The 24751-nt window shown below is 44.4% G+C and overlaps 1 protein-coding gene across 2 annotated transcripts in view; it reads right to left on the bottom strand.

Annotated features, from left to right (window-relative positions):
- The window catches only part of PGAP1 (post-GPI attachment to proteins inositol deacylase 1), a 484659-nt gene that overhangs the window by 79995 nt on the left and 379913 nt on the right, over positions 1–24751 (bottom strand). For both annotated transcript variants that reach the window (XM_077448710.1, XM_077448711.1), the window contains exons 19-22: positions 18820–18858; positions 18393–18486; positions 15173–15263; positions 6013–6210 (exon numbers count right to left, since the gene is read on the bottom strand). In XM_077448710.1, the coding sequence (XP_077304836.1) occupies positions 6013–6210; positions 15173–15263; positions 18393–18486; positions 18820–18858 (422 nt within the window). The remainder of the gene's footprint in view (positions 1–6012; positions 6211–15172; positions 15264–18392; positions 18487–18819; positions 18859–24751) is intronic.

Here is a 24751-nt window from a genome sequence, read left to right as displayed (position 1 = left end):
GATGGGTCGGCACAGATGTGCACTGATTTATTGCACGGATGTGCACTGATTTATTGCACGGATGTGCACTGCTGAGGTGGCAGATGGGCACTGCTGAGGCGGCAGATGGGCACTGCTGAGGCGGCAGAGATGGGCACTGCTGAGTCGGCACAGATGGGCACTGCTGAGTCGGCACAGATGGGCACTGCTGAGTCGGCACAGATGGGCACTGCTGAGTCGGCAGATGGGCACTGATAGGTCGGCACAGATGTGCACTGATTTATTGCACGGATGTGCACTGATAAGGCAGCAGATGGGCACAGATGGGCACTGCTTAGGCGGCACAGATGGGCACTGCTGAGGTGGCACAGATGGGCACTGCTGAGGCGGCACAGATGGGCACTGCTTAGGCGGCACAGATGGGCACTGCTGAGGCACAGATGGGCACCGATTGGTACAGATGGGCACCGATTGGCACTGGCGGTGCACAGATGGAGCACTGGCGGTGTACAGGTGGGCACTGGCGGTGCACAGGTGGGCACAGGTGGCCACAGGTGGGCACTGGCAGGGTAGATCTGGGCACTGGCAGGGTAGATCTGGGCATTGGCAGGGTAGATCTGGGCACTGGCAGGGTAGATCTGGGCACAGGTCGGGTTTTTATAAGTTTACTGTCACTTCACACACTCACAAAAACCTTCGGTCTCCTCACACGCTATCGCTGTGTGAGGAGACACGTTCGGCAATGGGTGATGATCTCATTTGTTTACATTTGAGATCATCACCCATTGGAGGAGGCGATCGCGCTGTAAACGGCCGCTGTGATTGGCCGTTTACAGCGATCTGTGATTGGCTGTGTCCAGCGGACACGGCCAACACAGATTTTCCCCGATGCGCGCTCCCGGGAGCGCGCGGGGAACTCTTAAAGGGGACGACGTCAATAGACGTAGTCCCGGAAATTGAGATCCGCGCTGTAGACGTCTTTTTACTATAGCGCGGATCTCAAGTGGTTAAAGTTTCCATTATGCCCCGTACACACGATCGGATTTTCCAAGAAATGTTGGATGTGAGCATGTTGGCGGAAAGTCAGACTATGTGTATGCTCCATCGAACATTTGTTGTTGGACGTTCCGCCAACAAATGTTGGCTAGCAGGTTCTCAAATTTTCCGTCAACAAATTTTTGTTGTCGGACTTCGTGTCGTGTGTACAGAAGTCAGTTGCACAAAAAGTCCACGCATGCTCGGAATCAAGTACGTGTCGGAAGCTCGCTCTTGTAAAACTAGCGTCTGTAATGGAGATATCATGTACGTCACTACCTACTTAATTGTTGGCCAGCATTTGTGTGACCATGTGTATGAAAGACAAGTTGGAGCCAACAACCTTCGAACAAAAATCATGGTTTTGTTGTGTGTACCTTGTGTATAAGACCTTGAACTCTCATGGCAAATCTCACTGTGGGATTTCTCTTGGATCTTAGTTTTTGAGCATGAGCTCTTAAGAGAAAGAATTTCCTTTTCTGGAAGAAACATTCTTGGCTTAGGATGTGTCCAGGATCAGACCCTGGTATTCCAGGCAAGGGAAGGTTGAGAGAGCAGAATTGAAATTGATCACCCAGCCAAAAGCCTGGAACAGTTGATTTTTTTTTTTGTGGACATTTTCTGAGAGTTGAAAGGGACAAGAATCCTTCAGGAGAAGGTCATCTAGATAGCCTGTGTGTCTTCGATGTCTTGAGCCCTGAGAAGGGCAAGCCAGAAGGATAGGCCAAAGGGCAGTGCGACAAACTGGAATTGGTTGTCTGCCACTGCAAAACAGACATCGCAGATGGGGTGGGTAAATGGGAACAGGTATCTTGGATGTTCATGGTTGCCATGTATTCCCCTTGTCTCAGAAAGACAATTATTGACCTTGCAGATTTTATGTGAAATTTTGAAATGTGGAAACATTTCTCGATATGTTAAATCCAAAATATAACAAATACCCCCCATTGGATTTTGACCCCGAGAACAAGTTTGAGTAAAATAATTTTAAGCTAGACAATCCAGTGCTACCAAAGTTATCATATGTGCCATTTGGTATATGTTGTTACTACCAATATGGTTCACAGTGTACTTGATATTTTGGCATTACTGTTGCCTTGTAAAAGAAAACATTTGAAGAAAAAAAAAATCCTTTTAAAAGTGGTCTTGTTGCAGTAATGGCATAATGACTCTCTGGGGCAAGAGGTCGTTCAGGGCTTTCGGCAAATCTAACTGACCTCGAGTTGTTTTTGGCTGGATTTTAAAATGAAAGCAGTAAGGGGGATAAAGCTTTGAACTCTATCTTGTACACATTTGAAACCATTGGGTGAACCCACAGATCTGGAATGTCTGTGACTCAGAGAGAGGCAAACTATGGCAGACACTCCACCCCCCCCCCCCCAAATCTCATGAGAGAGAGTGCGCAATAACTGTAAATTGGGCATTGGGAAGGGCTTGGTCGCTTTTGTGCATCAGCTCTTGTGCCATAAGGAATGGCTTAACTGAAGATTTCAAAAAGGTAAAGCCTGGTTAGCATGGACACGTTATCTGCATTTAGAAGAACAAGGAGTTACCAAGGAAAGTGGTTTTGGGACCTTCTTCTGTGGAATTAAAACTTTTACTTGTGACCTGTTTGATGAATTGATTAGGTGCCTCAAACAGTCTTACTTGGAAGGGCATACATGTGAGGGGCCTTTTGAAAGCAGCTTAAGCTTTCCAAGCTTTTAGCCATAAGATTCTGTGTATGTGAAAGGAGATCAGAGCCATTCTGAAAATTTGACTCATGACATGTGCTAGGGCATCCACACAAAAAAGATCAGAAGAGAATTGCTGTAACTGCTCTGACAGAATTACCTTGAATACAGGGTCATGTTCGTTTTTCATTGGCCTAGTCAAGTTAGCTGTAGTTTCACATACATTTGTTGCAGTGAAAGTTGGTTGCAGGATAGGGCCTGCAAGATTAAAGAGAGCCTACAGGAGCCTCTTTCTGGTGCTTCATTGAAAGCGATGTATCATCATTCTGAGGTTGAGTGTTGTGTGGACCTTAGGCAGAGCAAATGTTCACCTGCAATCTTGAATTGGCTCCCTTTCGCCTGGTCTCCGCCATAGCTACAAGTGAGGATATTCCCCTGTGGGGTACTCACATAGTAGAGTGTGGGAAATAGGGAAAGCATGTCCAAAAGCAGTACGTGTTAATCCATGCATGGACGGTCTTAACGAATCCTTGAGGAGAAAGGGCAGGGCACGGAGAAAGTGACCAAGTAACTTAGAAGGGTATGATTTAACACCTTATTCTCCACGCAAGACTAAGCCCTAAGTGGTTGAATTTTAGTGTCAGGTTTAAAACGTTTGCAATATGAAGCAAATCCATTTCAAACCTAACTTTTATCCATATCCAAACCCATTTCAAACCTAACAGGCAGAAATACAGTGTAAACCCTGTCCTGCCTGTCCATGAAGGTGGACTGTACATAATGCCCAGATTTCATACATCATGGTGGGCATACCCCCAAAGAGTAGGATCATGGCCCTGTACCTGTATAGCACCCTTTAGCTGACTCAATGCATTGAGCCGAGTGCTCATGGGGGATCCAGTGCCTGAGGCAACATTACAGGCCATCCCCAGAGCATGGAGTTTAGCTCCCAAGGTTTTACCAAGGTTGCACTGCTTCTATGTAGGCACCAGAAGACAGTGAGGTGCTGATTGAAGAGTTCTAAGAAGATAATAAAGAAAAAAATAAACTAAACTAGTCCAGCTGATTTCTCTTAGAAAAACGAAGGACTCACAGAGTGGAGTAGAGTTGCAGGAAAGACATCCCAGGGGCGCTTCCTCAAACGCTTGCCAGTGTCCAAGATACATGCCTATAACACATGTTGTATGAATATATTATCTGTATCCTGTACTGTGCGATTTATGCCGCGTACACACGTAGCGGACTATGCGGCGGACTTCCCGCCGGAATTTCCGAACGGGCTACTTGCCCACACAAGGCACTTTTTCAGCGGACTAATACGGCGTACTAAATCCGCCGGACTATCTGCCGTACTTTTGAAATGAACGGACTCACCCACACACGCGGAGGAAAGTCCGGTCATTTTGAGCGCGTCTCCAGGTAGGCGGGGCCCGCAAAGGAGACGTCGCTGGCCCCTCCACCTGGTATGGACTTAAAGGGGAACCCCAACGCCCCCCCTCCTGAGCCGTACCAGGCCGCGTGCCCTCAACATGGAGGGTGCCTTGGGGAAGGGGGGGCCGCGCGGCCCCCCCACCCCAAAGCACCTTGTCCCCATGTTGATGAGGACAAGGGCCTCTTCCCGACAAGGCCGTTGGTTGTCGGGGTCTGCGGGCAGGGGGGCTTATTGGAATCTGGGAGCCCCCTTTAATAAGGGGCCCCCAGATACCGGCCCCCCACCCTATGTGAATGTACCCCTACCCATTCACCTGTGGAAAAAAAGTAAAAAAACACAACACACAAGGGTTAAAATAGTTTATTGCACAGCTCCAGGGGTCTTCCGTCTTCCGTGGTCTTCTCGTCGGACTCCTCAGCTATCTTCTGCTAGCTCTTTTGCTAGCGGAGGAGACCGCCTTTCTTCTTCGCCGCCGCCCTCTTCTTCCGACTTCGGGGGTCTTGTCCCCCTCTTCGGTTCTTCTTGCCGGGCCACCGCGTCTTCTTCTAGCTCTTTTACAGGCGGTGGCCCGGTCTTCTGTCACCGCCTTCTGTTCTTCTCTTCAGATGTTGCCTCATCGCTCTCTCCGCTCACAATGACGGGGACAAGGCACGCGGCGACTTATATAGGGACATCACCAGATGATGTTCCCGCCTATTATGATGTTACTGTCCCAGCATCCTCTGGGACTGTGACACCATAATGGGCAGGGACATCATCCAGTGATGTCCCTATATAAGTCACTGCGCGTCGCGTCCGTGCCATTGTGAGCGGAGGATGCATTGAGGCAACATCTGAAGAGAAGAAGAGAAGAACAGAAGACGGCGAAACCGGCGACAGAAGACCGGGCCACCGCCTTTAAAAGAAGGCGCGGTGGCCCGGCAAGAAGAACCGAAGAGGGGGACAAGACCCCCAAAGTCGGAAGAAGAGGGCGGCGGCGAAGAAAGCCGGGCTCCTCCGCTAGCAAAAGATAGCGGAGGAGTCCGGCGAGAAGACCCCCGGAGCTGTGCAATAAACTATTTTAACCCTTGCGTGTTGTGTTTTTTTTTACTTTTTTTTTTTTACAGGTGAATGGGTAGGGGTACATTGTACCCCATACTCATTCACATACGGTGGGGGGCCGGTATCCGGGGGCCCCCTTATTAAAGGGGGCTCCCGGATTCCGATAAGCCCCCCGCCCGCAGACCCCGACAACCAACGTCCAGGGTTGTCGGGAAGAGGCCCTTGTCCTCATCAACATGGGGACAAGGTGCTCAGGAAGGGGGGGCGCTGGTTTTTGACAGATACCCTGTCCCCACTTGCGTCGGACCTTGGCATGGTACGTCACAAGTTCCGCCTCTCCTCCTCCCCCTGCTGCCGGGTTCGTGAGAGCGCAGTGTGCTTCGTGCATGTGCAGGGCTTCACTGTTGGGTTTCCTTACCATCAACGGTGGCAGCAGCACCCGACAGCTGATGTACACTGGACATCATTGGACTCCAGGATAGGTAAATGTCCTAATATTAAAAGTCAGCAGCTACAAATAGTGACAGCAAGTGTGAGGAGAAGCACCTGGCCCTCTGTCATGGGGGGGGGGGGGGGGGTGGTAGTTGGGGAACAGATGGAAAATATAACATGTTAGCAAAGGTGAACTTATCCTTTAAACAGGATTTATCTACATGTCACGCGGCCATCACTAAATCACAATAATAAGAGATTTGAGTAATTCAGTATATAGTGGTCATATCAATATTTACATGTTTTCTTCATTTTCTATTGAGGCATACCAAAAAGAAAACTAGTGCAGAATAATGCAACTTAAGTTATTGCAAGAAAGATCTTTACAATTGTAATAGACAAGGAATTTTTGGCTCAAACCTTTTAACCCTTCTCAACACTGCTGCCACTATTCCAATTATGAACTTAAAAAAAAATCCACTCCAGTAGGCTACTCCAGTTCCAAACATGAATAGTAACAGAGATGCCACAGGAAATAGCAATCCTAGAGAATGTAGCTCGGATGAGTCCAACTGTGGCAATCCAATGCTGTCCCAAGTATTTTTAAACCACTCATACCTGTAAAAAATAAAAAAATAAAATCAATCATCTTCGCAGCATACTAAAGACAGACCTATTTCACTATGTAGGTACGTATGTGCAACAACAATATAAATCAACAGGGGGAAAAAAAAAAAGTATTTTTTTTTTACTGAAAAACAGCCACACCCCAGAAAATGAAATAAGAAATGTTTTGCCTTTCATTTCTATTTTAAACTGAAGGGGTTGTTTCACAAGGTGATAATTTACAATCTCTTTAATAATGATGAATGATTGATTTTAGTATCAATGTAGTGTTGAGTGGCATTACTAGACTACTAGTGTCACATGTTGCCTGCAATTGACATTTAACTCCTTCAGCAAAATTATCAATGTTCCTGTGAGTGTTGGTTGCTGTACTAAACAAAATACTAGCAATTTTCAAAAGTTTTCAGCAAACCTCAAGAAACAATGTCAGAATTGTTCAGTTTGGTTTTATTGAGGTTTGCTGAAAACTTTTGAAAATTGCTAGCAGCTTGTTTAACCACTTGACCACTGGGCACTTAAACCCCCTTCCTAACCAGACAAATTTTCAGCTTTCGTTGTTCTCACAATTTGAATGACAATTAGTCATGCAACACTGTACCCATATGACATTTTTGTCCTTTTTTCACACAAATAGAGCTTCCTTTTGGCGGTATTTAATCACCGCTTGGTTTTTTAATTTTAACCCTATAAATCCAAAAAAAAAGACTGAAAATTCAGTTAAAAAAAACGTTGTTTCTGTTAAAATTTATTGGCGAGTATGGGCAGAGTATGGGCAGAGTATGGGCACTGAGCAACGCTGTGGGCACTACAGATCCAGTCCACAGTGCTGCTGCAAACAATCTCTCCTCTCGCACTGTACAGATCGGTACAGAGAGGGGAGGGAGGAACCGGCATCATGACATGACGCCGGTTTGTTTACAAGTGATCTCTCCGTCATTTGACGCAGCGTTCACGTGGTAAACGGCTGCTACCAGCGGCCATTTACTGTGATCCGCAGGATTTTTCCAGAGATTCTGTGAGGACGTCCATGGATGCCCTCCCAGAATAAGCAGACCGCACTGTAGCAGTCTTTTGACAATGGCCCGGTCAGCAAGTGGTTAATACAGCAACCAACACTGCCAGGAACTTCAATAATTTTGCTGAAGGTTGAGGCTGAAGGAGTTAAATGTCAATTCCAGGCAACATGTGAAACTAGTAATCTAGTAATGCCATCAAACACTGCAACTATACTAAAATCAATCATTCATCATCATCATTACAGAGATTGCAAATGATCACCTTGTGAAACAACCCCTTCATTTAAAATAGAAATTAAAGGCAATACCTTTTTTCCCTTTTTTATAAGCAATCACATTCCCTCTGTTCTCAGCTGCATAAGATAAGAGCTGGAATGGGGAGAGAAGCAGCAGCTCACCAAGCTTCCCAGTGAGTCAGGACAAGTCTGATCATTGGAGGAGAGCACATTGAGTTCCCAGCATAGCTAGAGAACTGACCACTGTGTGCTCTACTGCTTAGTGTGGTCAAGTTTTAATAGGAAAGAAAAGGGCCTGGGCAGGAACACCAGAGATTTCACATAAAGGAAGCAATACAAAGAGAATAGGATACTTTATCATACAAGTACTTGGTAGAGCAGGCACATATCAGGAATATGAAGTGTTGGGGGTAACCAACGCTTTAAGTTCTTTTAAAGTAAACAAGTCCTGAGAGTAATGCCCCGTACACACGACCAGACTTTTCAACATCAAAAGTCTGACGGAATGATTCCGGCAGACTATTCGAACGTGTGTGGGCAAATTTTTCCGACAGAACTCTGCCGGACCCAGAAATCCGCTCGTGTGTGTGCTAGTCTGACGGACTAAAACCGACGCTAGGGCAGCTATTGGCTACTGGCTATGAACTTCCTTATTCTAGTCCAGTCATACGTCATCACGTTCGAATCCGTCGGACTTTGGTGTGATTGTGTGTGGCCAAGTCCGTTCATTCGGAAAGTCCGTCAGAACTCTGTCAGAACTCCGTCGAAAGTCTGCCGGACTTAAGTCCTGTCGTGTGTACGCGGCATTACAAAGTGGTTGTTCTTGTTGACCTTCTGCAAAAGCTAGTTGCCAGGCTGTTCTTTTGATCCACTGGTTTTATAATTCGGAGTCACTGACATAGAACAAGTAAGCAGGTCAGAGAAATCAAGAGAAAGTCCTAGCCTGCATAGTTTTGTCAAGTCAGTGACACAAAGAAATAAGACCAACGATTAGCATGGCAACCAGCAAGGAGAGGTCCCCAATGGCAGTCTTTATGCTTCTCTCTTTGCAGATTTCCTTTAACATAATGTGTGTCACAAATATATGAAGCATCCCTTTCAACTACTTCACATTCTTATTAAAAGAGTGAAACGTACCGTATTTATCGGCGTATAACATGCACTTTTCCCCCCTAAAATCAGGGGGAAATCGGGGGTGCGCGTTATACACTGATCCCCCACAGTTTCTATCCCTTTCTGCCGCTCTCTGCGGCTTCCAGGTATTTTCGGCTATCTTCGGCCGTTCTCGGCCATCTTCGGCAAGCCGAAAGCCGCAGAGAATGGCCGAAAATAGCAGAGAACGCCCGAAAATAGCCGAGAATGGCCGAGTGCGGCCAAAAATACCCGAAGATCGCCGAGAACTACCGAGCGCCGCCAAAATACACAGGACACCCGCTCTGTATCCCAGCGGGGCCATTTTTAAACGGCAAACACACTAACAAGACTGCAAATGACTGACAAGGCTGCAAATGACTGGCAAGGCCGCAATGCAAGGCTGCAAATGACACTGATAAGGCTGCATTTATGGGCATTTAAATGTAAGTTTTTTTCCTTAAACTTTCCTCTTAAAAGTTTTTTTCTTTTTAATTCCCTCCTAAACTTGAGGTGCGTGTTATACGCCCATAAATACAGTACCTGACTTAGTACCGATCCTTACAGTATCATCAGTGTCAACATTAGCCCATTTTGATAATGCAGAGAATGTTTGTACATGAACAGAAAGCACATGTACAAATATTCTTTTATAGACTTTTTCATTCTCAAGGTCTGCATTAGGCTCCTATGGAGGCGTATCTAGTGGTTTTGTAGAATCCAAGTATGACATCAGTTGTGTCCCTAACATCTAGATTTCAATTTTAAATGCTCCTCCTAAGAATTGATAATGTCAGTTTGAGTGGGTTTATGAAAAAGACAGATGGTATCCAATTCTCCAAATATTTTTGTAAAACAACCCTTAGAATACCTTACACATCAAAATAAAAATGCTGCCCAAAACCTTTAAAATAATTTTACACACGCAGAATGACAGACCCTGTACAACTAACACAGCCTTGCGTTCTTCAGTTGGTATTTTACTCACCTCTCAGGAAGATATACCATTTGAGTTTGCTAAATATTACACCAATCTGTATACATCTTCTCTCCCTCCAGGATTTGGGTCCAGCCGTGGTCACTGCCCTTTTAGATCCTGTTGCACTGGTATGGCTCTCGGATTCAGAACGTGAGTCCCTCATGTGTTCCATCACAGTGGAGGAGGTATAGATGGCTATCCAGTCAATCCTCAGTGGCAAGACTCCTGGTCCTGACAGGATTCCAATAGATTTCTATGTGGAGCTTTTGGCTCCCATCCTTACCATAGTTTACTCTACCTGTCTAGCAAGCGATGCACTCCCCCCATCCATAAAGGAAGCTCATATTATTCTGATACATAAACATCCCAAAGATCCATCATTGTGTGCATCATACAGGCCAATTGCTTTCCTCAATTGTGACCTTAAAACTCTTACGAAACTCCTGGATACTAAGCTTAGATGCCTACTGCACACTCTTATAGACTCAGATCAAACATGGTCCACAACCCATGAATCAAGAGATATCAACATCTACAGGTTATTTACGAATATCCATGCACTTCATGCTAATAATGGTACAAGGGTATTGTCCTCTTTTGACAGAGAGGGCTCATGGCACCGTGGTGTGGCCCTACTTAAAGGAGGTATTGAGAACAGGCTTTCCCCTACGCTTTAATGCCTTGCTACAATTGCTCTACGATGGACCTACTGCTGTAATCTGCCAGGGTTACCCCTCCCTGGCAATGAAACCAATCGCAGAGGCTGTGCGTGTTTCCCTGGCTATCCGAGGTCTGCAAGTTGGCTGGTTGGAGGAGAAGGTCGCTCTTTGCGCAAATTACCTCCTGTTTTTGAATTATGCTGGCCTCTCCTTACAGGGTGCTCTCCAGATCATGCAAGACTTCTCACAGGTCTTAAAGTGAATTGGCACAAGTCGCTTCTTTCCAATTCTGATGCCGCTGCCCAGGCCTTGGGGGACCTGCATCTGCAGTGGGTAGCATTGTTCACTCATCTAGGAATGGTAGTAAACCGGAATGCAAAAAATGTATGTTGATAATAATCTGATTCCAGTGTTGGCAGAGTCTAAACTCAAATTTAAAGTATGAAGAAACTTGCCCTTATCCTAACTGGGTCGCATCAATTTGCTTGAAATGGAAATTTTGCCCAAATGTATGTACCTTTTCAGCAATTCACAAACGCTGGCAAGAAGTGCACTCCCTATATAACCCCTCCCATTACCGGGAGTACCTCAGTTTTGTAGCCAAGCAATACAAGTGTATACCAAGAAGGGAGGGACCTCTGTATCCCCTGATGTACATCAAAGAAAATAGGCCAAAAAAATTAAATAAAATAAGACCAAATTTAGATCCCAAGGATTTAGAGGTGCCTTGATAGGGGGATTAATCCGTATACTCCCTGTATAAAGCTACGCACCAGAGTGGGAAGCAAGAGGCCGTTGAAAAAACACTGACAAGGCCGAGATCTGGCCCTTGATAGTACTCAAGGCCGGCTTCATTTCTAATCCCATTTGCAGGAAATCAAGACTGACATACTTACTGGGGTGCCAACCCCTGGATCCACACCAAGAAACATATGCCTTCCAGACTCTTATAGTAAAGGATTCTGGAAGCCGGATTTCTGGCATTAACCAAAGGAAGGAGATAACCCACGATCCTTTAGAATGTGGGTTTCAATAGCCAAACTGTTAAATTAAGCATCCGTAAAGTAGGATGGAATACCGGACCTTGTGCCATAATGGAAGAGTCCACGGGACTCCTACTGCCATCTTTACAATCTTGGCAAACCGAAATCTTCTGGGCCATGCCGGGGCCACCAGAATCACCTCCTTTCATTCCTGCTTGAGCCACGGCGAAGACGCGTAAGTAGCAGAACTGGAGGAAAGCATAGATCAGTGAAAACTGATCCCATGGGAAGAATAAATGCGTCTGTTCCACATGCTAGCGGATCCCTTGTTCTTGACACAAAATTGTCGACTTTGTTGTTGAATCTGGACGCAAACAGGTCCACGTCCAGAATACCCCATCTCTGACATATTGCTAGGAAGATGTCGGGGTGAAGAGACCATTCCCCTGGAAATAATTGTTGGCGACTCAAGTAGTCTGCCTGCCAATTTTCTATTCCTGGAATGAAAATCGCCAATAGGCAAGGAATGTTGTTTTCTGCCAAAGCTAGAACATGATTCACCTCTTTTTGGGCTGCATGACTTCTCGTGCCCCCTGGTGATTAATGTAAGCCATAGCCGTGGCATTGTCAGATTGAATCCTGACAGGACAAATCCGTAGTCTGACCATCCAAGATTCTAGGGCCAGGCGTACTGCCTGAATCTCCAGAATGTTCATAGGCAAGGTCCTTTCTGACTTGGATCATCTCCCCTGGACAGAATCTTCTTCCAGGACTGCTCCCCAGCCTAGAAGGCTGGCATCTGTTGTCACCACTTTCCAGCATAGTGGCAGAAAAGATTTTTGAGAGGATATCAACCACCAATTTAGGCTCTGACATACGTCGGGAGCCAAGCGTATTGGAAATCCAAAGCCTTAACCTTTTTTTTTTTTCAGACCGACAGGATGGTGTTTTGTAGCAGTCTTGAGTGAAACTGCGTGTAAGAGATGGCCTCAAAGAAGGCCACCATTTTCCCTAACAAACTCATGCACAGCCGAATGGAAGGATTTTTCTTTGTTTTTAAAAGTTGAATTAGTCCTATAATGGAACTAATTCTTGTCTTGGGTAAGAATACCTTCTTCTGTACGGTATCTATGACCAGCCCCAAGTACTGTAATCTCCTTGATGGTTTTAAGGAGGATTTTTCTAGGTTGAGTATCCAACCCAGAGATTCTAGGTAGTTTACAGCTATGATCAGACTCTGGTTTAGACCTGAGACTGAATGATCTATTAAAAGTAGATTGTCTAAATAGGCTAGGACCGTTATGCCCTGAGCCCTTAATCTGGCTAAAGGAGGTGCCAGAATTTTTGAGAACACCCGCGGTGCTGTGGCTAGACCAAATGGCAGGGCCACAAACTGAAAATTATGATTTTCTATTTCAAAGCGTAGAAATTTCTGGTGAGTACGAAATATTGGCATGTGGAGATATGCATCTTTGATATCGATTGAAGCCAAAAACTCCCCTCCTTGCAGGATGGAAACAACCGATTGGATTGTCTCCATGTAAAAGGATTGGATATCACCAGCTGGGATAATAGATGATCCAGAGCTAGAAAGACTTTTTCTCTGGATCCTTGGGAACATTTGATCTTAGAAAATGAGGAGACAGAAATTCTCAGACTCTAGTTTATAACCTAGAGAAACTGAAGAAGCCACCCATCTGTCTTGACATTGTTCCTGCCAGATCTTTGAAAATTGTAGGAGCCTTCCCCCCACCTGAGCGAGCGGGGGCGCCCCTTCATAAGGAGGCTTTAGCATTCCGTTTTGCGGGCTTTCTGCCCCAAGATCTCTTTTGACTCTGGTGCTGCCCGTGGGGTCTTCCCCTTGAATCTGACAGTTGAGGCAGTCGAGACTGCCTAGAGGCTGATGCCCCTGGCACAGGTGAGGAAGCATGTTTAAAGGAGAAATGTTTAAACTTCTTCTTTACTGGTAAAAGAGAGCTTTTCCCATTAGAGATCCTTTGGATGTATTTATCTAGATCGTCTCCAAATAGCAGTTCACCATGAAAGGGGAAACTGGCCAAGATTTTCTTACACGGTGCTTCAGCGGACCAATTTTTCAGCCACAGAACTCTGCGAGAATGCACTAGTCCAAGCATAAGCTGTGAGTCTTGAATGATAGAGTCTTTCATAGCATCTACTGTGAAACATAGTGCGTCTGAAACGCCAGCCCATTGCTGGGTCTGCTGATCAGGCAGAATCTTAAGTATCTCCACAAACTGTTCCAAACTGTTCCTTAATGGACTGATGGACTGAGATACACCAATTGCCGCAAGAACTGGCTGCGCTACTGAACTTGCTAAAGACATTGCTTTTGGAAAGAAGTTCCAACTTTTTATCTGTTGGATCCTTTAACATTAGCGCATTATCCACTGGACACGTGAGATTCTTGTTCACTGAGGCAATTGCAGCATCAATTGCTGGAACCCCCATTTCTTATAAAAAATCCTCCTCTATAGGATAAAGTGTGGAGAATTTCTTGGGAGGATAATATTGTTTATCCGGGTGTTCCCATTCAGAATACATTTTAGCCATAAATGAATAGAAAAAGCATCCCCAGATGGGGGAGGTTTTAATGACCCCAAACCAGATGTGGGTTCATCAAGAGCCTGCGCTACAGGCAGCAAAAAGGTTGAACGAACCAATTTAGTAAGAGAGTGTACAAGAAACCTGTCTTGTGATGCTACTCCCTCTATACTAGGCTCCTCAGAAGAGGATATATTAGTATCTTCCAAATCTCTTGGAAGATCTTCCTGATCCCCTGCCCCTTGCACCTCAATAAAAGGGTCCTGAGCACTAGATGGGTATCTGTGACGTTTAGACCCACTATGGAGAGATATCATAGCATCAATCTTCTTTTCCAAATTACAAATGGTAGAAGAGAAAACTTCCTGTGTGATATATACAGGGACTGAAGTGTCCAGCTCAGCTGCAACAACAGTCTCCCCTGACGGCTCAATCTGACCGGCCGGCATCACTCTCAGAGGAGGATGACATTCTTTTGGAAATGGATTTAGTTTGTTGTGAAACCACTGAACCTTTAGAACCCTTAGAGGAGTTCCTGGTCCCTCTTACACTCATAGCCTGAAGCACAAAAGCAGAGGCACTACCAAAAAGAATGTACTCTGCTAGGTTATAGTCCAGCGCTATAAGCTGCTATTAATACCTAGCCTGGTAAAGTAATAATGTGTCAGGGGAAATGCCTGTGGGCAGATTCTCCTACCTGAGTTGTGGATCTCTGCAGCTCCTCCAGAGTTACCATGGACCTCTTGGCTGCTTCTCTGAGTAATGCTCTCCTTGCCCGGCCTGTCAGTTTAGGTGGTTGACCATGTCTTGGTAGGTTTGCAGCTGTGCCTTGCGCTTTCCATTTTCGGATGATGGGTTGAACAGTGCTCCGTGAGATGTTCAGAGCTTTGGATATTTTTTTTATACCATAACCCTACTTTAAACTTCAACAACATTATCTCTGACCTGTCTGGTGTGTTCTTTGGCCTTCGTGACACTGTTCACTAAGGTTCTTTCACAACCCCCTGAGGGCTTCACAAAACAGCTGTATTTATACTGAGATTAAATTACACACGGTTGGACTCTAGTTACTAATTGGGTGACTTCTGAAGGCAATTGGTTCCACTAAATTTTAGTTAGGGGTATCAGAGTAAAGGGGGCTGAATACAAATGCATGCCACACTTTTCAGATACTTATTTGTGCAAAAATTTGAAAACCATTTATCATTTTCCTTTCACTTCACAATTATGTGCCCATTTGTGTTGACCTATCACATAAAATCCCAATAAAATATATTTATGTTTTTGGTTTTAACATGACAAAATGTGGAAAATTTCAAGGTGTATAAATACTTTCAAGACGCTGTATCGCAGAATAAAATAAAGGAAAAAGAAAAAAGTGATTTACCCTAAAAGAAACCTGCAAATATTTATAATGGGGTCAACTTTGTAAGGCTTGGCAGCCATATCCAATGTTGCATCGAATTCCAAGCAGTGCCCTGAAAAACAATTATGAATAGTCAGGCAGGTGCAAATTAAAGATAGATTTGATTTTCTTTCTTTCCATGAGTGATTGTCAGTTAGTCAGTCATTGTTGATAAGGGAATCCATGCAGAGCTATTGAGAGGATTCCCCACTGTCATGGGGGGGGAGGGGGTGTTCTTTTGCTGTAGAAATCAGCCATGCGGGGTGCAGATTGCTGGAACATGTTACATGTTCTACCCTAAAAATAGGTGGAACATGCATCATGTTCCAAAGGTGAGCTTAGCCTTTAACCACTTGCCTACCGGGCCAATTCTGACATTTTTGTCATATACACTATATTACCAAAAGTATTGTGACTCCTGCCTTTACACACAAATGAACTTTAATGACATCCCAGGTTTAGTCTGTAAGGTTCAATAATGAGTTGTCCCACCCTTTGCAGCTATAACAGTTGTCTTATAATAGGTATCTTCTGGAAAGGCTGTCCACAAGGTTAATGTATGTCTATGGGAATGTTTGACCATTCTTCCAGAAGCACATTTGTGAGTTTAGGCACTGGTGTGGACAAGAAGGCGCGGCTCACAGTCTCCGCTCTAATTCATCCTAAAGGTGTTTTAGCGTGTTGAGGTCAGGACTCAGTGGAGGCCAGTCAAGTTCCTTCACCCAACACTCGCTCATTCAGGTCTTTAAGGACCTTGCTTTGAGCACTGGTGCGCAGTCATGTTGGAACAGGAAGGGCCAACTGTTCTCAAAGATGGGGAGCATGAAATTGTCCAAAATGTCTTGGTATGCTTACATCTTAAGAGTTCCCTTCACTGGAACTACGGGGCCAAGCCGAACCCCTGAAAAACCGCCCCACACCATAATTCCCCCTCCATCAAAATGATATAAACCAGTGCACAAAGCAAGGTCCATAAAGACATAAGCAAATTTGGGGGGGAGGAACTGCAATGTTGCAAAGGGTGGGCCAACTCGATATTGAACCCTAAGGACTAAGACTGGGATGACATTAAAGTTGATGTAAAGGCAGGCGTCACAAGACTTTTGATAAAATAGTGTATGTAAAAAACTTTTTTTTTATTAGAAAATTACTAAGAACCCCCAATATAATTTTTTTTAGCAGAGACCGTAGGGAATAAAATGGTGGTGGTTGCAATTTTTGATGTCACGCAATATTTGTGCAGCAATTTTCCAAACACTTTTTTTTTTAAATAAACACTTTCATGAATTAAAAAACAAAAATAAAAACACTATTTACCCCAATTTTTTTTTGTATAATGTGAAAAATGTTTAGTAAATAGATACCCAACATGCCACATTTTAAAACTGCACGCTTGTGAAATGGCGACAAACTATGATACTTAAAGATCTCCATAGGCGACGCAAAATTTTTACAGGTTACCAGTTTAGATTTACAGAGGAAGTCTTGTGCTATAATTATTACTCTCACTCTAGCGTTTGTGGCGATACTTCATGTGTGGTTTGAAAGCTATTTACATATGCGGGCATGACCTACATATGCGGGCATGACCTACATATGCGTACACTTCTGTGTGTGATGGGGATGGGGGCTCTTTACATTTTGTTTTAGTGTTTATTTTATTTTTATTTCATTCTTTTTATACTTTTCCTTTTTTGGTTTTGATCACTTTTTTTCCTATTACAAGAAATGAAAACACCCCTTGTAATAGGAATAGGTCATGACAGGTCATCTTTACGAACAGATTTGGGGTCTATAAGTCCCCAGATCTCTCCTTTATGCTGGAAAGCCTGAGGGAAAAAAAAAAAAAAAATCGATCTCAGGCTTTCCAGCCCAAAAAAAAAAAAAGGCAGTAAACCGCCACTTCTGGCAGATGGTCCCCAATCACATGGGAGAGACCGGAGAAGCACTGGAGGGTGGCCATCCCTTTCTGCTGCCTGTAAAAGTAATCAAGTGGCTAAACAGCCGCTATGATGGCTTTAACATGTGAGGGAATCGCTGGTTGAAAAAAAAATGATATCTGGATGATGCCTGTAGCTGCAGGCATCATTCAGGTACCTCCAAAGTCCAAGATGTCCTATGACGTTCTATGCATTTAGGTAAAAAAATACCTCCAAGTTGCTGTTCCTCCCCAACCCACAAATTATCCTGGTCCAACATGAAACACTGGGTCTGTCTGCAGGGCTTCTCTCCCCTCTCACAGGCTTGGTTGAGAGCAGTGGGTGCTATTGGCTCCAGCTGCTGTCAGTCAAATCCTATCAGGAGGGAGCGGGGATTGGGGCCAAGCCATGCTGTGCATCTATGGCACACAGCCTGGCTCCAGAGTGCACTCGCATGTGTGCCCCAGAGGAAGTGGCTTCCTATGATGGGGCACAGAAAAGTGGTGAAGCAGAGATCGCTGACAGGGGACCCCAAAAGAGGAGGTTTGGGGCCTCTCTGTGCAATACCCTTGCACAGAGCAGGTAACTCTAACATCTTTTTAAATGAAAGACAAATTTAACTTACAACCTTTTTAAGAGAGTGGGAAAGCATAAAAAAAAGGAGTTCCACCTACTGGCTGCATATGAAAATACTAAACAGTTATAGGTAATTGTATAGCTGAAAACATTTTATTTTAGACCTGACCACAATTAAAGAAAATATTTACAAACGTGTTAAACATTTACATTACAATAAAACCATAACAAACCTTGGTAAGGCAAATTGAGCCTATGATTTATAAAAAAATGCATAAGTAGCAAAACTCCATTACCAAATGATCACTATATCCAGATATATTAGCAGAATAATCATGCAAATCTCAAGTTTTCCTGTAAAAACAGTGAGTTTTGCCCAGACCCTCTTGATTTTTAAACATCTACACAGGTTCTGTAACTTGAGAGTTAGCCTTGCTGAACAATGGGTGAGGTGATCTGGGTCAAATCTGATTTCATTCACAATTATTCCATCAAATCACTTATCTGTACTTTAAATATGTAACTTTGTGAAACTTGTGATAAAAAAAAACAAAAAAACTTCTCTGATAATCCGATAAATGTTAAATATCGCCAGCCCTAGTCTTATAGAGCTGAGGGATACGTTCAGAAAAAGACTCCTAAAGTGTACATACTACATCTGTTAAGAGAAAACAACTAACAAAGTTCAGTAAATAAAAATGTTCTACCTTTGCTGGACAGCGAATACAACTGTGCTCCATATGCAAGTAATAAATTGGATACGATATACACAGGAAGTGTTGCCCCATGGAATCTAATCAGCTAGAAATGAAAAACATTTTTTAATTGGTATTTCTTTGAGTTGTATGTTAAATTTTAGCAACAAATAATTTTAGTCACTCAAAATGAAAGGCACAACAATGCATTACACTGTGTGGGTATCACAGTAATGCATGGCAAAATTTCAGTTTTACCATGCATTACTGTATAGGTCTTTAAAGTACATGTATTCTTTACCAACAAAGTGTGAAAGTTTGTACCCATGCAAGGTGCAAGCTAACTGATTAAAATAAATATGTAGTGGTTTTGCATGATGCTCATTATGGCCAAGCCTATATGCAACAGTGTAAAATGTAAATGACCACTTTTACTCACCTGGCCCATCATTTGCAAAAAGGAGGTATAAATTGTTACCTAGGGAAAAACAGTCAAAAGATATTTCCAAGGAATTTAAATAATTAGAAATAAACATGTCAAAATATTTCATTTTAAATATTAAAAAAGAGCCATTTACTGACAACATACTAGCAATTGTATATAGATAATTCAAAGATTAAGATAAAAAACATTGTTCAAATATGTATAGACAAAAGAATTCATTCCACCTTTAGTTTTGGTTTACACCGGCGTGGCAAGTGAAAATTCAGTGTGGCTTGCAAACTACTTCTTTAATAGAAGTCAATGCAAGTCGCTCTGATTAGAATGGTTCCATTGCACTGCATGGAGCGTGATTGTCAGGCAGCTAAGTCGCCTAACAGGTCATCCTAGTGTGAACCGAGCCTTACTGAAGGATTATTTATACTGGCTTATTAGCCTTCTCTATAAATACTATTATTTGTATCATATATATTTACATCCACAAAGATACCATTGGCACATTAACCACTTCAGCCCCGGACCAATTTCCAGCCTAAGGACCAGAGGTCTTTTTACAATTTTGCACTGCACTGCTTTAACTGGTAATTGCGCGGTCATGCAATGTTGTACCCAAACGAAATTTGCGTCCTTTTCTTCCCACAAATAGAGTTTTCTTTTGATGGTATTTGATTGTCTCTGCGAATTTTATTTTTTGCGATATAAATGGAAAAAGACCGAAAATTTTGAGAAAACAAATATATTTTCTACTTTTTGTTATAAGAAAAACCGAATAAACTCAATTTTAGTCATACATTTAGGGCAAAATTTATTCAGCCACATGTCTTTAGTAAAAAAAAAACGTCAATAAGCGTATATTTATTGGTTTGCGCAAAAGTTATAGCGTCTACAAACTAGAGTACATTTTCTGGAATTTACACAGCTTTTAATTTACGACTGCCTATCTAATTTCTTGAGGTGCTAAAATGGTAGGGCAGTACAAACCCCCCCCCCCCCCCAAATGACCCCATTTTGGAAAGTAGACACCACAAGGAAATTGCTGAAGGGCATGTTGAGCCCATTGAATATTTTTTTTTCAAAAAGTTGTCACTAAATGATATATTGCTCACACATGCCATAGTTATATGTGGAATTTCACCCCAAAATACATTCTGCTGCTTCTCCTGAGTACGGGGATACCACATATGTGGGACTTTTTGGGAGTCTCGCCGCGTACGGCACTCCGAAAACCAATCACTGCCTTCAGGGTTTCTAAGGGTGCAAATTTTTGATTTCACTCCTCACTACCTATCACAGTTTCGAAGGCTATAAAATGCCAAAATAGCACAAAACCCCCCCCCAAATGACCCCATTTTGGAAAGTAGACACCCCAAGCTATTTACTGAGAGGCATGTTGAGTCCATTAAATATTTTATATTTTGCCACAAGTTGCAGGAATATTACAATTTTTTTTTTTTGCAAAGTTGTCACTAAATGATATATTGCTCACACATGCTATGGGCATAAGTCAAATTACACCCCAAAATAAATTCTGCTGCTTCTCCAGAGTACGGGGATACCACATGTGGGGGACTTTTTGGGAGCCTAGCTGCGTACGGGACCCCGAAAACCAAGCACTGCCTTCCGGATTTAAATCTAAAACGCTACCAAAAAAAACTGTTAGCAATCGCAGGGATCAGGCCTGCAGTTATGTGTTTAGTGTTTTGTAAGTGACAGTGATTGATCGATACTGCACTTGGGTGGGCTGGGCGGAGGGGCAAAAGGCAGGTGCTAGCAGGTATTTGGGCTGATCCTGCTAACAATGCGTTTTTTTGGAACCCTAAACTGTTGGGGACGCTAGTATAGATCTGATCAGATCAGATATTGATCTGTTCAGATTCTATACCACTACGGGAGGTTTATGCTTTGCGCGTGGGTGTTAGCGGTACTGGCACTAACCTAGCGCTGCCTGGGGCGACGCAGACCCTGACCCTAAAACCTAATTGATATCACCCGCCGGGTGATCAGGGGGTTAAACCTTTATTGGGTAATAAATGGCGGGTGCCCTGATGCTATAAACAGCAAACTAACCAGAGTCACCCGTAACACTTATATGGTGATCACTGGTAAAAGGGTTAACTAGGGGCAATCAGGGGGTTCAAAATTTTATTAGGTAGTATATGGGGGTCCCTGGCGCTATATAAAAACCTGACGGGGAACCCAAATAACTGGCTAACCAGCGTCACCAGTGACACTTATACGGTGATCGCTGGTGAAAGGGTTAACTAGGCGCAATCAGGGGGTTAAAACCATTATTGGGTAGTATATGGGGGTACCTAGCGCTATAAAAACCTGGTAGTGAACCTAAAAAAATAACTAGCTACTTAGCGGCACCAGTGACACTAATGCAGCGATCAGAAAAATTATCGCTTAGTGACACTGGCAAAAGGGGGTGAAAGGGTTAATTAGGGGCAATCAGGGGGTTAAAACCATTATTGGGTAGTATATCGGGGTACCTAGCGTTATAACAACCTGGCGGTGAACCTAAAAAAATAACTAGCTACCTAGCGACACTAATGCAGCGATCAGAAAAATTATCGCTTAGTGACACTGGCAAAAGGGGGTGAAAAGGTTAACTCTAGGGGCAATCAGGGGGTTAAACCTTTATTGGGGGGTGGTAGGGGGCTACCCTGGACCTAACACTAACTGCCCTGACAGTTTTTACTGTCACAACTGACACTGAATGCAGTGATCAGTAAATAAATGATCACTGCAATCAGTGACACTGTGACTGGGGGGGGGGGGGCGGGGGTTGTGTACCTGTGTGTGCCTATGTGTTAGTGTAGTGTTTGGTGCAGACTTACTGTGTCCTCTCCTCGTAGTCCGATCAATAAGACCGCCCGAGGAGAATGACATCACTTCCTCCCTGCCTGTGTTTACTATACAGAATGGGAGGAAGCTTCTCATTCGCCAAGAGCGATCGAGAGGGGATGGCCAGAAACCAAGGGCAATCCCCTCATCCCGGATCGCTCCTGCAGCGAAACAGACCGCCGCATCCAGCGGGAGGGGCTCCGATCGGACCCCCCACCCGCTGGAAGGCGAGCACGTACATGTACGTGCTTGTGCCTGTCGGTGCCATTGCACCGACGTACATTGCCATGCGGCGGTCCTTAAGTGGTTAACTAGTAGCCTGTATAGAAAGCCAACAGCTGGGACTGGTATTTTACATGCCACCAGCTTTCACCTGAATAATCTAGTCAAATCGATACCATTTGGTCAGAGTATTTGCGCATCAGACAACTGCTCAGATGAGGTTACATTCAAAAGGTCAAGACTCCTTGCGCGAGGATACTCATAAATGCCCCCAAAAGGTGTTTAGGAAAGCACACATTTAAAATCAGGCAAGAATTGCTATATGCAAAGTTCAGAAAAAAAGATGGCCAAATGAGGATCATCACTCGTTTTTCTAACCAACAGGATTGTTTTAAGAATATCCTACACAAATACTGGCACGTTCTAACACTAGACCCCATAGTTGGACCACTTTTGCTGGAATGTCCAGCATTCACTTTCCGTAGAGCAAATTATCTACGGGACAAACCTGTCTCCAGTTAATATGGGGGGGGGGGGGGGGTTGGCAGTGCTAGGGATCCATGCAAGAGGATTGCCAATATATGGATACTAATGCTCACTTCCAAACAAGGCTAATTCCACCCCTAGGCATTTTGCGAACTGTTTATGTAGGTAAAACTAAAACTCAACTTTGGCAAAGAGCATACCGCCACATTCTTAGTATGAAATCTTGCAATTTTGATCTACCACTAGGTCCCCATACATTACATTTTCATGGCGGCATTTTTCCCAATATTACATTTCTAGTATTCTATAGGGTACACCCAGGAATCGGGGGGGGGGGGGGGGGGGGATTTGACTGGAACAAGACTTTACGACAGCACGAACAACGCTGGATCTTCAAATTGAACTTCATTTCCGGGACTCAACAAGAGGATTTCCTACAAACCATTTTTGGAGGGCTTTGTCTCTGGGGGTCCAGAGATGGATTAGGTTTAACTTTCTAGATACCCACCTCCCCCTGGGCGTATACATTTTCCTTTAACATGCTTTCCACCCTTCCCCCTCTTCGATATTGTACTTCTGGAATACAGTTTCCTCTTTTTTAACTATTAATTCGCTCTGAAACGCCCTTGTTAGCTTTGGATTGAACAGACTTACCTTGGGTAGTTCTATGCATGGTCAACTTGATGGGTTAATAGGGTATATATATGCTTATCCACCTTATGTATACTGTATATGCTGAGGCCCCCCCACCCCAATGCACCTTGTCCCCATGTTGATGAGGACAAGGGCCTCATCCCGACAAGCCTCTTCCCGACAATGAAAAAACACAACACAGGTTTTTAAAGTACTTTATTAGACAGCTCCAGAGGTCTTCTTCCGTCTTTGGGGGTCTTCTGGCCGGGCTCCTCCTCTATCTTCTACTCTTTTGCCGCTCTTTTGCTAGCGGAGAAGCCTGGCTTTCCTCTTCATCGATGCCGTTCGGGGGTCTTCTTTTTCCGACTTCCGTCCAGCTCTTTGCTTCTTCTCTCGGGCCTCCACTATCTTCTTACAGCTCTTTTACTAGCGTTGGCCCGATCTTGTCGCTGTCGCCGCCGCCTTCTTCCTCCTTCTTCCGATGGTGACACAACACTCTCTCCGGCCATAATGGCAGGGGCGCGTTGTGCGGCGACTTATATAGGCATAAGGGGCGGGGTCACTGGGTGATGTCACATGGTGACCCCATTCTTTATGATGTCACAGTCCCGGAAGAAGAAAGCTGGGCTCCTCCGATAGCAGTAGAGCAGAAGATAGCGGAGAAGCCCGGCGAGAAGACCCCCTGAAAATGGAAGAAGAACCAATGGCCAGGGTTGTCGGGAAGAGGCCCTTGTCCTCATCAACATGGGGAAAAGGTGCATTGGGGTGGGGGGCCGCAGGGCCCCCCTTCCCCAAAGCACCCCCCATGTTGAGGGCACGTGGCCTGGTACGGTTCAGGAGGGGGGGAGCTCGCTCGTCCCCACCCTCCATGCATGAATAGGAAAAAAACATCCCCAGATGGGGGAGGTTCTAATGAACCAAATTAGAGGTCATTTCCTCAAGAGCCTGTGCTGCAGGCAGCAAAAAAAGGTTGAGTAGGGGAATACACAAGCAACCTGTCTTGTGATGCTACTCCTACCATATTAGGATCCTCACAAGAGGATAAATATCTTCCAAATATTTGGGAAGATCTACCTGATCCCCAGCCTCCTGTACCTCAATAAGAGGGTCCTGAGGACCAGATGGGAATCTGCTATGTTTAGCCCCACTATGGAGAGACATCATAGCATTAATCTTCTTTCCAAATTACAAATGGTCCCTGATATATACAGGGACTGAAGTGTTTTATGCAAAAACAGTTTCCCCTGACAGCTCAATCTGACTAGCCCCATCCCTCTCAGAGGAGGATGACATTCTTTTGGAAATGGATTCAGTATATAGTGAAAACCATTGACCCCTTCAGAGAAGTTCCTGGTCCCATTACCATTCATAGCCTGAAGCTTAAAGCAGAGGCACTACCAGCAAAATAATGTACATTGCTAGGCTATAGTCCAGCACCATTAGCTGCTATTAATCCTAGCCTGGTAAAGTATGTGTCAAAAGGGGAAAAAAAGCCTGTGTCACTAACTTGCCCTGTCCCTCCTCAACCAGCAGCAGCTTCACACACACAGCACTAAAATCAACTTCCTGCATGTGTGGCCGTCGTCTGACGCCGTTAGCCACGCCCCTGCACGAATTACAGGTCCCCTTTCATTACAAAGGAAATTGCTTTCCCGCGCGAGCGGCGGAACATGCAGGCATGGCGGGGGGGGGGGGGGGTGGGAGTAAAACCTCCACTGAGCGGCCACAGGCGTCTTTTTTT

The sequence above is a fragment of the Lithobates pipiens genome, unplaced genomic scaffold (assembly GCF_037356315.1).
Source record: "Lithobates pipiens isolate NorthernLeopardFrog02 unplaced genomic scaffold, aLitPip1_a1.2 Scaffold_22, whole genome shotgun sequence".
NCBI lineage: Eukaryota > Metazoa > Chordata > Amphibia > Anura > Ranidae > Lithobates > Lithobates pipiens.
This window is presented reverse-complemented; position numbering and strand designations above follow the sequence as displayed.